We start from the raw sequence: 13,050 nt of genomic DNA on the forward strand, positions 1-13,050 counted from the left end.
TCTGATGATGACTTTGGGGCAAGCTTTTCAGTACTGAGTCAATCGTTTTAATGATCATAGGATGTTTCAGGCTTTCTTTTTCTTCTAGAATCAATTTTAGTAACTAACACCTTTCTGGGAATTTGTCCATTTTGTCTAAGTTTTCAAATATTCTGGCAAAAAAAAAATTTAAAAACCTCTAAGTATTTCCCTCTTATCTCTCTTTAACCCAGCTTTATCTCTGTGGCTTGTGTATTCCCGTCCCTAATCATCTTGTGTCTGCTCTTTCTTCTTGGTCAGTCTCTCTAAGGCTTTTCTGTTTCAAAGAACCAACTTTTGTCTGAAACTGAAAGAGACCTATTAAAAAGGCCCTTTCACAGCCCTTTGGAATATTTTAACCCAAAACCTCTGTGTGAGGCTTTTCAATGGCTGAGGAGACATGGGCTATAAAAGGAGAAAGTGGGCCACGGCTGGTTTGGGGGGATTCTGGGCTGTGGCCTCTGCTGTTCTCACTTAGTCACTAGCTACTTTGTGACTCGCCTTATTATCCTTCCCACATCATTTAAATTCTTCAAGCCAGCCCCAGTTCTCAGATTTATAAAACAGAACAAGGTTCTTACATGCTCAGCTATGGACACAGAGGCCTAAAATTAAAGATCTAAGAACCTAGAGGAAAGAACCCTTTCAGATCAAGCTCATTCATCTGTTCTGCCAAGACTAGGACAGGACAGAGTTGGGCAGCTCTGTGCAGGGGCCACTGTCTGTTCTGATTCCGGGGGCGGGGGGGTCACTTAAGCATATACAAGTCTCTCTTATAGGAGTCAGCCTCGGGGACACTGACAACTCAGGTAGCTACTTCAAAGCACAGCAGAGAACCTTCCAGAACGAGAGTGTGCCCAGTGAAGCAGATGGGCCCCGTGCCCATCCTCTCCAGCCCCTCTGCTCCTGCGGGCTGCATTGAGGGGAACCGACCACTTCAAACATTCCCACTGGTGAAAACGTCAGAGGAGGCCTTGCTCTGGGAGACTCATCTGGGAGACCATGCCTGCCCACATGTGCAGGGAGGAGGGCAGGAGATAAATACAAACTCAGATTTTGTAGACAAAGCAGATGGATTTCCTTTCAAAGCAGCAACCGCAGGGCTAATTAGTTCTAAACAGTGTAGGAGGTGAGGGGATGTTCCTGATTACTGGAGCAATTATCACCTTCTTCTCAGGGTTGTCTTAAAAATCAGTGATTACAGGCATGGAATGCCCACGGGTCCTTCCGGGTTGAGAGCAGGTGAGTGGTGAGAGCTCACGGTGGCATCCTTCCCTACGACAGTCAGAGGCTCTCCCCAAGGGCTGTGATGAAGTGCACCCTGAAACCTGCACAACTAAATCACTTTGCTGAAACTATTTATAACACAGTATTGTAAACCAGTATGTGCACTTAGTCGCTAAGTCGTGTCCAACTCTTTGCGACCCTATGGACTGTAGCCTGCCAGGTTCCTGTGTCCACAGAATTCTCCAGGCAAGAATACTGCAGTGGGTTGCCATTTCCTTCTCCAGTGGATCTTCCTAGACCAGGGATCAAACCCATGTCTCTTGAATTAGCTGGCGATTCTTCATCACTGAGCCAACCAGGGAAGCCCCTATAAACCAACTACACTTCAATAAAAAGTAACCAATCAACATAGGCAAGAACAATGTTGGTGGCAGATTTATGCAGAGTGGGCACATCCCAGGGAGAAGACATCTCCTGGGGCTCAGGAGAAACATCTGCTTCAAGCCACGAAGCACAACCTTCTCCTGCCTACCTCTCAAAGCCTCCAACCGCGATAGCTCCAGGAGGATACTCACCCTGGAAGAAAGGAAAGAACAACCCACCAACATCTAGAGTATCTGCCCCTGACCTGCCTCCAAGTCCTGCCTCCACACCGACCTCCCCAAACCTGCATCTGACCCACTGTCTGACCTGCTCGAACACATCAGAGGCCCCACGTCACATGCACATGGTCACATGTACATGCACGTCCTTCCACAAAGTGCAAAGCCCAGCCTCCCTCTCCAGCTCAGCCTCTGCGCTCAAGCTCCTCCCCAACTCAGCCTCGTTCAAGGACCCCACTCCCACCCCTCCAGCCCCAGCGCAGAGTCACCCCACCTCCTGCAGAGGCTGATAGGGGCATACCTGCCGTCACACGGGGGTCACTCTGGAGCCAGATACCCCAGTAACCCCTCCAGAACTGGGGTGCACCCCCAGCATCGCCTTCACAAAACTAGGCTGCACCCACCAACGTCCGCCCACATCACCCTGGGTGCCGCCTGATGGGGTCAGGGCCTGGAGAAGACTCTAGAAGCAGCTATGGAACTGGAATGCTCTGCGACTCGAGCTGAGACATGAAAACACAGACAGATGACAAGCCCGTATGGTTGGGGCACCCCTCACCTGCAACTCAGAGGGCTGCGGTTTTCACACTGACACAGAGGCATGAGTTGAGCAGAGGTGGCTGGCCACATGCAGGCTCCCCTGGCCCAGCCAGGCGGTCCCCAGGCAGGCTTTGATGTCTCGAGTGCCTACTGGTGCTTGAGAGCCCCGAAGGGGTGCCTGAGCCCCATGTGAGCTCGAGGGTTTCCCTTCTGCCACCCAAAGAGACAAGGCTCCCTGAGCTAAAAACAGTCAGGCAAACCAGAGGCAGGGAGTAACCTGAGTGCTGGGTACAAGGCTGCCCAGGGAGACAGCTGTCCTGTGATACCACCTGCCGGTGCAATCGGAAACAGAACAAGTCAGGATGCTGCCTCGCCTCCTCGCAGGACCAGCCAGGGGAACTCATGGGGATGACCCGTCCTCACTCACTTCCACATTCCGTGTGCTCAGCTCTGCAGCAATAGATGAAACCACCAAGGAAGACGACTGATACATTGGAAAACATGAAAGATTGAGTTTTTACACAAAGAAAAGCAGAGCTAGAGGAACAGGCTTGGGCAACACGGGGATCCCTTCAGATGAAGCACCAGCCTTTCTCTAGTGAGAGGCTCGTTCAAACCCACAGGAAAGTCAGAGCATGAGCAGGCAAAGGATTAGAACACACACTCCACACAGAAATACAAATGGTAAGCACACGTGGAGAAGCGGCCACGGCTAGTAACCAGCATCTGAATAAATGGGAGGAACCACGTTCTAACAGGAAGCAGGGAAAAGGGGAGGGAGGGAAAAAGTGCGTCACGAGCAACAGTGGGAATACACACCAGAACCCCGAACGCTGGGCCCACCCCACCCACGGGACTGGGTAGGCCTGAGAATCTCTATTTCTGACAGGCTCCCTGTGAAGCTGGCTCTGTTGGCCCCAGGACCCCACTCAACCACTGCTCCCCAGAGCCCAGTGTAACTAATTATTACTTATAAAGATAAAATGAAGCACAACATGTTCTGGAAAATGCCCAGGACCCAGAGAGAGAAAGAACATCCCATTTGCACTCCTGAGGATATAACCAAAGATATTTCAAGTCTATATGAATAAAGATGCTTATGAAAAAGAAACATTTTTAAGTATCCAAATGTCAGATGCCAGACACGCACACAGGAAGCAGCAGCTGTTTTCCATTACCTTTAGAGCACCGGCTGGATACACCTATGGGAAATAAGTCAAAATGCAGAAATAAAATTGTGTATACACCAAAATGACAATGACATGGGGAGAGAATGTGCATAAGGACAAAGACTTGAAAATACGGAGCGTTTAGCTGGGTTGACAGGACTGGGTGACATTTACCATTTTGTAGATTTCCTGCTTAAGAACATCAGGCCTGCTATTAGAACTCAGACGTGTCTCTGAGCCTCCACTAATCTGGGTTTCCTCAGCTGTAGGACTGAGAAAATAAACCCTTGCTCTCAGAGCTGCAGAGAAGTCACATATGAACAGCAGCAGAGGCTGGGCTCGCAACTGCTCCATGAGAGCAAGAGAGGTTGCTCAGCCACTGTGTTCCCAGGGCAGGAATGTGGGCATAGGGGGAGAAACACATCTGCAGAACCCACATGTGCGGCCAGCATCCTCACCATTGACAGGCAGGACCCACTCGAGAGACAGAGGGCGCATCAAGCATTTAAACACGTTTTAAGGGTGGAAGCTAGGTAATCTGTAGGAAAGGTGGCAAGAGTAAGAAAAGAAATGAAGACAAAATCAGAGAAAGTAAGTCCAGAAAAAACCATAATTCTAAAAAATACATGCACCCCAGCGTTCACTGCAACACTGTTTCCAACAGCCAAGACAAGGAAGCAACCTAAGTGTCCACAGACAGATGAATGGATAAAGAGGATGTGCTATACTTACACAGTGGAATATTACTCAGCAATAAAAAGAGAATGAAATAATACCATATGTAGCAATATCGACAGACCTAGAGATTATCATCCTAAGCAAAGTAAGTCAGACACAGAAAGGCAAATATCAAATGATACAGCTTATACGTGGAATCTTAAAAAAAATGATACAAATGAACTTAAAAACAGACTCACAGACACAGAAAACAAGCTTATGGTTACCAAAGGGGAAAGGTTGCTGCTACTGTTAAGTCACTTCAGTCGTGTCCGACTCTGTGTGACCCCATAGATGGCAGCCCACCAGGCTTCCCAGTCCCTGGGATTCCCCAGGTAAGAATACTGGAGTGGGTTGCCATTTCCTTCTCCAATGCACGAAAGTGAAAAGTGAAAGTGAAGTCACTCAGTCGTGTCCGACCCTCAGCGATTCCATGGACTGCAGCCTACCAGGCTCCCCCATCCATAGGATTTTCCAGGCAGGAGTACTGGAGTGGGGTGCCATTGGGGGGATGCATAAATTAGGAGTCTGGGATTAACATATACACACTACTGTATATAAAATAGATAACCAACAAGGACCTACTATACAGCACAGGGAACTCTATTCTGTAATAATCTCTAAGTGAAAAGAATTTTTTGAAAAAAAAATATATATAACTGAATCACTCTGCTATATACCTTAAACTAACAGAACATTATAAATCAATTGTACTGCAATAAAGCCAAATAACTTTTTAAAATTAGAAAATGTGGGAAAGGAAAACATTTGAAAGGAGATGGAGCAGAGGGAAAACAGAGGGGATACAAAGGAAGATTCAGATTCATCCACACAAGAGTGGCCCCACATCAATCTTTCCAGCACTTCAGCAGATGTATTTAAGGGGAGAGAACTCTGAAGACTCACTTTTGGGATCTCTTGGACGTGATGAAGGTAAGGACACAAAGTTCAAGGCCCTCTAAGCAACAAAGACTCCTCATTGGTGCTAATGATGCTGATCTGGAAAAATACACTCCTTATACTCAAGCATGCACAAGTATACACATGTGTGCACACATATACACACATCTACATGCGCACATACACACAAATGCACACACATCCACAACCATACACACATGGACACGTGAACACAGACATACAGGCATGCACACAAGATCCACATGAATGCAAATCCACATACGTGGATATACCCACACACTAACATGAGCACATATGCACCTCTATACATTTGCACACAGGCCCCACATATCTAATACACATGTGTACAGAAATACAAATCCACACATGTGCACACAAAACACACACGTGCACACGTGCACATCACACGTGTGCACATTTCCTCACAGACAAGTAGCTCCCACACCCATACACCACTCACAGACAAAGCCACCCACGGATCTACACACAATCTAAATATACATAAGCCATCTACTTCTTTTACTGTAAATACTAGGCATCATTACAATACCTATAAATGGAAATATGTACATTTTAAAATGTACAGTCAGTACTTCATGCCTTATATTTACCACAATAATAGCATCTCATTTATAAACCCATCCCATCCACCCCACCCCAGGAAAACAAGCCTCTGCACTTTCATAAAGCTTAGGAGTCTGGGGGCTCCTAGCTGAAGGCCTCATCTAGGGTGCTCAGAGCAGCCTGGTGGTCCCAGGACAGCAGCAGAGGAAACATCACTGTGGGAGTGAGCCGAGGACATGCAGCTGACAGTGGCTGGGGCGGGGGGAACCCAGCCCGGCTTCCTCCAAGCCTTCAGATCACAGGGTACAGTGCTCTGCGGCCTCAGCCAAGCTCAGCTGTGGGGCTGCCATGGTGACCCCCACTTCCTAACAACTCAGCCCTTCCAGAGGCACCAAGTCCAGCTCTCCTCTACCTCCACTTAGGGCCTGCAAATGCCCCAGGGCATCTCCTCCATAGTCCTGTACCACATATCACCAGCAGGTAAACTGAGGCCACAGATGGCAGTTCTTCTGCCTTCACTCCCACAGTGCCCCCAACAACTGTCCACTCTTCCCCAACAGGCCGAGGGAGCTGGCCCACAGAGGCACAGGGACCAGTGGGGGCCTGAGACCCCTATCCGACTCTCAGATGAGTCAGGCTGGCTCCACCCCCAGAGCCCTCGGTGTAGAAGGCTGTGAGGCTCCATCCCCCGACCCCAGGCCCCCCACGCCCCTCTGGGTGAGGCCCTGGGCACTGACCTGCTTCTCATTCTCGTCCTCCAGCCTCAGCCGGTCCTCAATGCAGTTCCGGGCCTGCAGGAAGGCCTTCCTCTGGGCGCGCTCAGCCAGGATCCTCACGAAGACGCCATACACGTTCACACCGAGGAAGAGCAGAGCGTTGGCACCCAGCTGGGGGGAGAAAACAATGCAGAGGACTGCACCAGGGGCCTGGCTCGGCAGAGGCTCCTCCACGCCCCCCAACCACCAGCCCACGAAATGACCACGCCAGCCAGACCCACGCGCCAAGCCAGCCTCATGTGGCCACAAGCCAGGCCTCATCCCGCACCCTCTGAGGGGTCATCTGTGCTATAAGCTTCATGTCATTGAATAGTGAGCAAGGATGCAAGGTGCGTCCCCCAAAATTCACGTGGAAGTCCTGACCCCCAATCCCCCAGAGAGGGGCTATACTTGGAGACAGGGTCTTTCAAGAGGTAATCAAGAGAAAGTGAAGCCATTGGGGCGGCCCTAATCCAACACGAGGGGCCTCCCTGGTGGCTCAGTGGTAAAGAATCCGCCTTCAACGCAGGAGACACGCATTCGATTCCTGGGTCGGGAAGATCCCCTAGAGGAGGGAATGGCAGCCCACTCCAGTATTCTTGTCTGAGAACCCCATGGACGGAGGAGCCTGGCAGGCTACAGTCCATGGGGTCACAAAGAGTCGGACACAACTTAGTGACTAAACAATATCCAGAACAATCCCACATGACTGGTGTCCCTGTAAGAGGAGATGAGGACACAGACACACACAGAGGGACGGCTGCCCGAAGACACAGAGAAGACAGCCATCAGCAAGCCAAGGAGGGGCCTCACGAAACACCAGTCTCCAGAAGGCCGAGAAGGGGCGTCTGCTGTCTGAGCTGCCCAGTCTGGACACTTCATTACAACAGCCCAAAGAAACACTACACCTAGAAGTGTCGAAGGTGCAGACAGAGTGGTTATTCCCATAAAGGCAGCATGGAAGGCTCTGGAGAAAAGCAGCGAAGGCGAGCGGATTAAAAACAAAGAAGAAAGAATGGCATTTGGGTACAAAGTGGACTTTTGCACGTATGAAGATGAAGAAAATACAGCGTCCAGAGCCTCTGATGGCTCCAGTTCTCACTCCGCATCAACAGACGAGAAGCCAGAAAGGGACCTGGCCAGGAAGGACCCTTCCAGGGCAGCTTCTGTCCAGCCTGGGAGTTAAGGCAGAAAGTCTGAGGAGCGCAGTGTGTGACCACTTCCTGCTTTCACCTGCCTAATCGCAAGTCCAGGCCAGACTGCCCAGGACTGAGCCTGGGGGACTTCACAGGAACCCACGACAGATGATGGTCACACTGCACAGAGTGGCAGGGCTGGGGAAGGATCAAACCCCATGTCCCCTGCTCAGCCTCCTCTGCTGACCTGTACCTACCTCTCATGGCCACAGGGCCCAGGGCCAGACAGAGGCGCCTCCATGGACCAGCAGAACCCCAGCACATCCCCCTGGAGCCCCCAGGCCACTGAGAGAGAAAGGGCACCCACCCACCTCCCTGTGAGGCTGCAGTGTTCATAAAACCGCTGCACCCACCCACCCCCGTCACAGTCACTGTAAAAATGGATGATTTTGTTTGATTCAACTCCAGCATTTCCTGCAGGTTCTGAGTGTCACCGCTCCTCATGGATTAACCCGAAATACTCCCCACCCAAGACTGATATCACACACGACTACACAGGACAAATAAACACAGTGGCAGATGGGACAGCAGTCCACAATTAGAGGACACCTGCCAGAGTCCAGGCAGTGACAGGCAAGGTGGCCCGAACAGGGAGAGTTGAGGGACAAGGACAGGGAGCCCAGGAAGGTCGCAGTGGGCAGTAACATCCATCTAGAGACATGGAAACTGTTCACAGGAGGACACAGGGAGACAGGCCAAGCAACTGGAATCCACAGGACCCCAGCACTCAGTGGTCATCTCCCTAAACCCCCAGCAGGGGAGTGAGCCCCCAGCAAACCCAACAGGGACAACTCGCCCACTTACAGTTGGCAGAGGATGGACACACACTTACACCTAACACGGACTGTGTACAAAATACTCTCCTGCAAACCACCTCCTGGATCCTACCTCTGCCCCCCAGAGAGAGGGACGGCCATCCTGAGAGGAGTCTAGGAGAACAGCCGAAAGTCCAATAAAAATGGTGCCTGCCGTTACCTGGAAGGTCGCATTGTGACCTGACCATCTCCATGTGACCCTGATTATCTCCCTGTGACCCTGATTATCTCCACACGATCTCATCATCTCCACATGACCCTGAGTATCTCCATGTGACCTGACCATCTCCAAGTCAGGTCCTGACATCTCCATGACCTCATCATCTCCCTGTGACCCTGCATGTGACCCTTCACCCTCACTGTGACCCTGAACACCTCCAAATCTGAGCGCCCCCCTAGCTGGAGCATCCATGCTTTCTCCAGGTGCAGGACTGGAACACACATGCTTCTCCAAGGCCAGTCCAGTCGGTCTCAGTGCAGGTCCTGGCGGCCAGCACTGTGCTCCCAGGGCAGCTGCACTGGGCCCCCGAACCAGACAGTGTCTTCTGTATCTAAAGGACCACCTGCTGTATTCTGGGACCAGTTCATGCCAGTCTGTTGATGAAGGTGCTTTTCTGGTGGCACCAGGAAGACCAGAGTATATGAAACAACACACTGCACATTGGTGGAATCAATATTTGGTCTTCCCAGGTCGTGCCAGTGGTAAAGAATCTGCCTGCCAATGCAGGAGACATAAGAGACATAGGTTCGATCCCTGGGTCAGGAAGATCCCCTGAAGGGGACAGCCTTCAGGGTTGTGCATGGTACAAGTGCATGGAAACCCACTCCAGTACTCTTGCCGGAGAATCCAATGGACAGAGAAGCCTGGTGGGCTACAGTCCATAGGGTCGCAAAGAGTCGGACACCACTGAAGTGACTTAGCAGGCAGGCAGGCAGAATCAATATTTAAAAGCATACTAAGTGTGTTTAAAACACCCACAGGTACAGGGCTGGACAGGTTTCTAAAAATTTAAATAACAGTGAGTCTTTGCACAAAACACTCATCTCCCAGTAGAACCTTAATCATTCATGGCTTCTGCATGCCGTCCTAGCCTCAATTTAAGGTTCTGAACATGGAGACGAGATAACACACAGGATGCCTCTTCTGAGATGCTGTACAGCCCGGCACCCCTGCGGTGAAGCCCTCAGCTGTCACTGTCAGGACAAGGACAAAGAGTCCAACTGAGGGGCCAGGCACCCAAGGTCAGCTGAGCACAGGGTGCACGAAGCCACAGGTCACACTTGAGCCTGGAAGCCAGGGCTTTTCAGGTGGCCTGTGGCAGAAACAGGGGAAAGTGGAGGTCCCCAGTGAGGTCTGGGCGGAGAGGCGCGGGCCAACGGGCAGAAGGGCTGGCAGAGGCTGGGCAATCTGGTCAAGGGAAAAATCAGTAGCAGAGTGGGGGTGAGCTGGGTCCCCTTGTCACCCCCTCTACACCCACCTTCCTCACACCTGCCCTTTACTCTGTGGCCACAGTGATCCCCAGGGATACCAAGGCCCAGCTGGATGCATAGCTGGCTGCCTTGTCAACACCATCTGAGACACTCACACAAAGAAGAGCCCGATGGCCTGCCCCACAGCTGGAGTCTAGCAGGCAGAGTGGAACAGAGATAGGGGGTCTTCCCTGCCCGATGCTCTGAATTCACATTCACAAACCTGCCAATCTTCCCCCAGGAAATCAAAGGAGGAGGCCGTCCACATGATGCTAAAGCCCCCAGCACACCTGCCTCCCTGCCTCCACTCAATTCCCACACACTCCACGATCAGGAACCAAGGTGACAGGCACAGCAGTGACAAGAGGCCCAGGTCCTGCCCCACAGGGCACAGAGATGTTTCAAGACTGGCTACCTAATCAGTGACCAGGGAGGAGGGTGACAAGGCAGAGAGAAGCCCAGAGGTCACCTGCTGGCAGGTGTGGCCTGAAGAGGGCGCTGGTTCACACTGGCTGCAGTAGAAGCGGTGACGGGGGAGCCAGGCTGAGGCTTCTGAGCTTGGGGAAGGGTCCGTGCTGGGGTGGAGGCTGAGTACCACACAGCCCGGAACACGCCTCCCGGGACTGACAGGTCCTTGCCACCCCCACCAGCATCCTCAATCTACAGACACAGGGGTCCTGAGGAAGGGCAGGGCCCCCAGCTGCAGAGGGCAGGGCACACCCAGCAGCCCCACCTCCCGGGCTCCCTGTAATTGCCCTCACTCCTGGCCTCAGGGCACCTCCCCCACATACCTGGCCTCAGCATCCAGACCCCCCAGGATCCCCTGCAGCCTACACCCCCCTGGATGCCTGGGCCCTGCCAGGAACCCCATCTGCACCTTTCTCACCCCTGGAAGGCTTGCCCTTAGAGCTCTCTTCTTCTCCAGCTGAAACTCCACGGCCCAGCAGGACACTCTCCTGCCACTCCCACTCTGGAAACGCCGGGCTGGTAAAATCCAGCTCCCCACATACCGCTGGAGGAAACGCCAGGGCCTGCCCACCCAGGCGTCTCCTAGGAGTGAGTGCACCACCCCACACCCGTAGCCCGGAGAGCTTCTCCATCCCAATCCTCACCTGTCCCTCCACCCCTCTCTCTGCCTGGCCCAGCCACTCCCACTGCCCATGCCCCAGGGTTCCCTGAACCCTCCAGCTGGGACCTACTGCTCTCTTTCTCCTGAAAATGAGACTCCTCTTCTTCTCCTGGGCCTGCCCAGTTTTCTCCTCTTTCAGCAAAACTCTTGGAAAGGCCCCGTGGTGTTCCAACCTCCGTCCCCTTTGCAGCTATGCTGGGTGGTCTGTGACCAGGTCAGGACCACCTTCATATCCTGAACCCAGGCTCAGGTCCCAATGTCCAGCCCACCCTGCTCAGGCCATGAGCTCCCCTCCATGGGCACCCTCCCCAGCATCCTCTGGTCCAAGCCTCGCATCTGGACCCCTCTCTACCCCAAACTCCACCCTTTGTGGTATCTCAGCCACACTCCACTTGGGAGCCCATCCCTGTGCCAAAGACCCCCAAACCAATACCTTCAGCTTGGCCTAGCCAGTCGTCCCCCTCCCCTGTCCATGCATGTCTCCTGTTGGTGGACCCCTGGTGGCACCCAGCACTCACCCCAGCAGCCTCTCCCACCTCAGTTGATCCAGGCCCCTGGAAACCTCTCAGGCCACGGCCCTTTTCCACCACCAGCAAATCCTACCGGCTCTGTCTCCAACACAGGGCCCCCTGACTGCCCTCCCTGCCATCCGCTGCTTGGTTGCCAAGCTGCCTCCTAACCCAAGCCTGTGCCCCTCCTGGCCCTTGAGGCTCCTGGACGGTCCTCTGCTCTAAATCCCTAGTCCTGAGTCTCCCTGGGCCCAAAACTCTCTGTGGCTCATGCCCTACAGCCTGTCCTCTTCGTGTACCCCTGGCCTGGCCCACTTTGCTTGGGGCCTCTGTCCTGCATTCCTGGGAAGGAACCCCCTTCCTACACAGTGCCTGATGCACTCCTGACCTGCAGGGGCTCCACTCAAATGTCACCTTATGAAAACCACTTACCTGACCCCTGGCGAAAAGTGCACACACTTCCACCTCAGCTTCTGGATTCTCCTGCTGGCTGTTTCTATTTCTTTCCTTCTGTTGCTTTTAGAAGTTACTATCTTCCAATACTATTAACTCATCTGTCACCTCCCCTACCTGCTGCTGCCTCTCAAGGGGCCTCAGTCTGTCAGGTCCGCGATAGATCCGGGAACCTCTCATAATATAGCAGGTGCTCTGGTGTTTGTTGAATGAGTAACTGAGGGCATGTGGGTGGGGAGGTGGCCTGGCCCTGGCACAGCCCTGGAAAGGGGCGGAGGGAGGTGCAGGGAGACGCCTGCACTGCCAGGGGCACTGCCCAACCTCTCTCCAGGTTGTCTCAGACAAGACCTGATAAGACTGCAGCTCAACTCTCGCATCTGTCATCAGCCGGGCAGTGGGGAGGGGTCCCAGCGTTTCCACGACCGACAGAGGCACATGAGAGGCAAGGCGTCAGCGTGTCCTGGTGTCTGCAGTGACACGGCTTCTGGGGCATGCTGAGCTGGTGGGAGCCGGGCATGGCGGGGCGGGGCACAGTGCACAAACGTGTGCACACAGGGACTGGTCACACACCGACTCTAGCCCCACAGAGGCTCTCACCTCACCGATCATTTCGGACCCTTGAACACACTGGACTTCAGGAATGGATCCCACTGCACAGGGTCCTCCAGGGACATGGTGAGGGCCCAGGAACCACTTGTGATTCCTGCAGATAAAGACCTGCTTTACAATAAAGTAGCAGAGATATTCCCAAATCCTTAGGCTACACCAGTGACTCCCCAAATGTGCTCACTGAGCTTTTCGTCCATAGAGCAGGGTGAGTGTGTTTGGAAAAGCAGCCATCTTGCAAAACAAGTTCAAAGAGCACACATTTCAGATCCCTTTGGCCACGGATGATTCAGAAGGCAACACACTCCAACAACATGACAGCGTTTCTCACATAAGGAAACTAGGCAAAGGCACCAAGA

The 13,050-nt window shown here is 52.8% G+C and overlaps 1 protein-coding gene across 1 annotated transcript in view; it reads right to left on the minus strand.

Moving 5' to 3' along the window:
- The window catches only part of ADCY1 (adenylate cyclase 1), a 106,534-nt gene that overhangs the window by 85,237 nt on the left and 8,247 nt on the right, over nucleotides 1-13,050 (minus strand). Inside the window, exon 2 of the mRNA XM_019958905.2 lies at nucleotides 6,496-6,645. Within this exon, the coding sequence (XP_019814464.2) occupies nucleotides 6,496-6,645 (150 nt within the window). The remainder of the gene's footprint in view (nucleotides 1-6,495; nucleotides 6,646-13,050) is intronic.

The sequence above is a fragment of the Bos indicus genome, chromosome 4 (genome assembly GCF_029378745.1).
Source record: "Bos indicus isolate NIAB-ARS_2022 breed Sahiwal x Tharparkar chromosome 4, NIAB-ARS_B.indTharparkar_mat_pri_1.0, whole genome shotgun sequence".
Lineage (NCBI taxonomy): Eukaryota > Metazoa > Chordata > Mammalia > Artiodactyla > Bovidae > Bos > Bos indicus.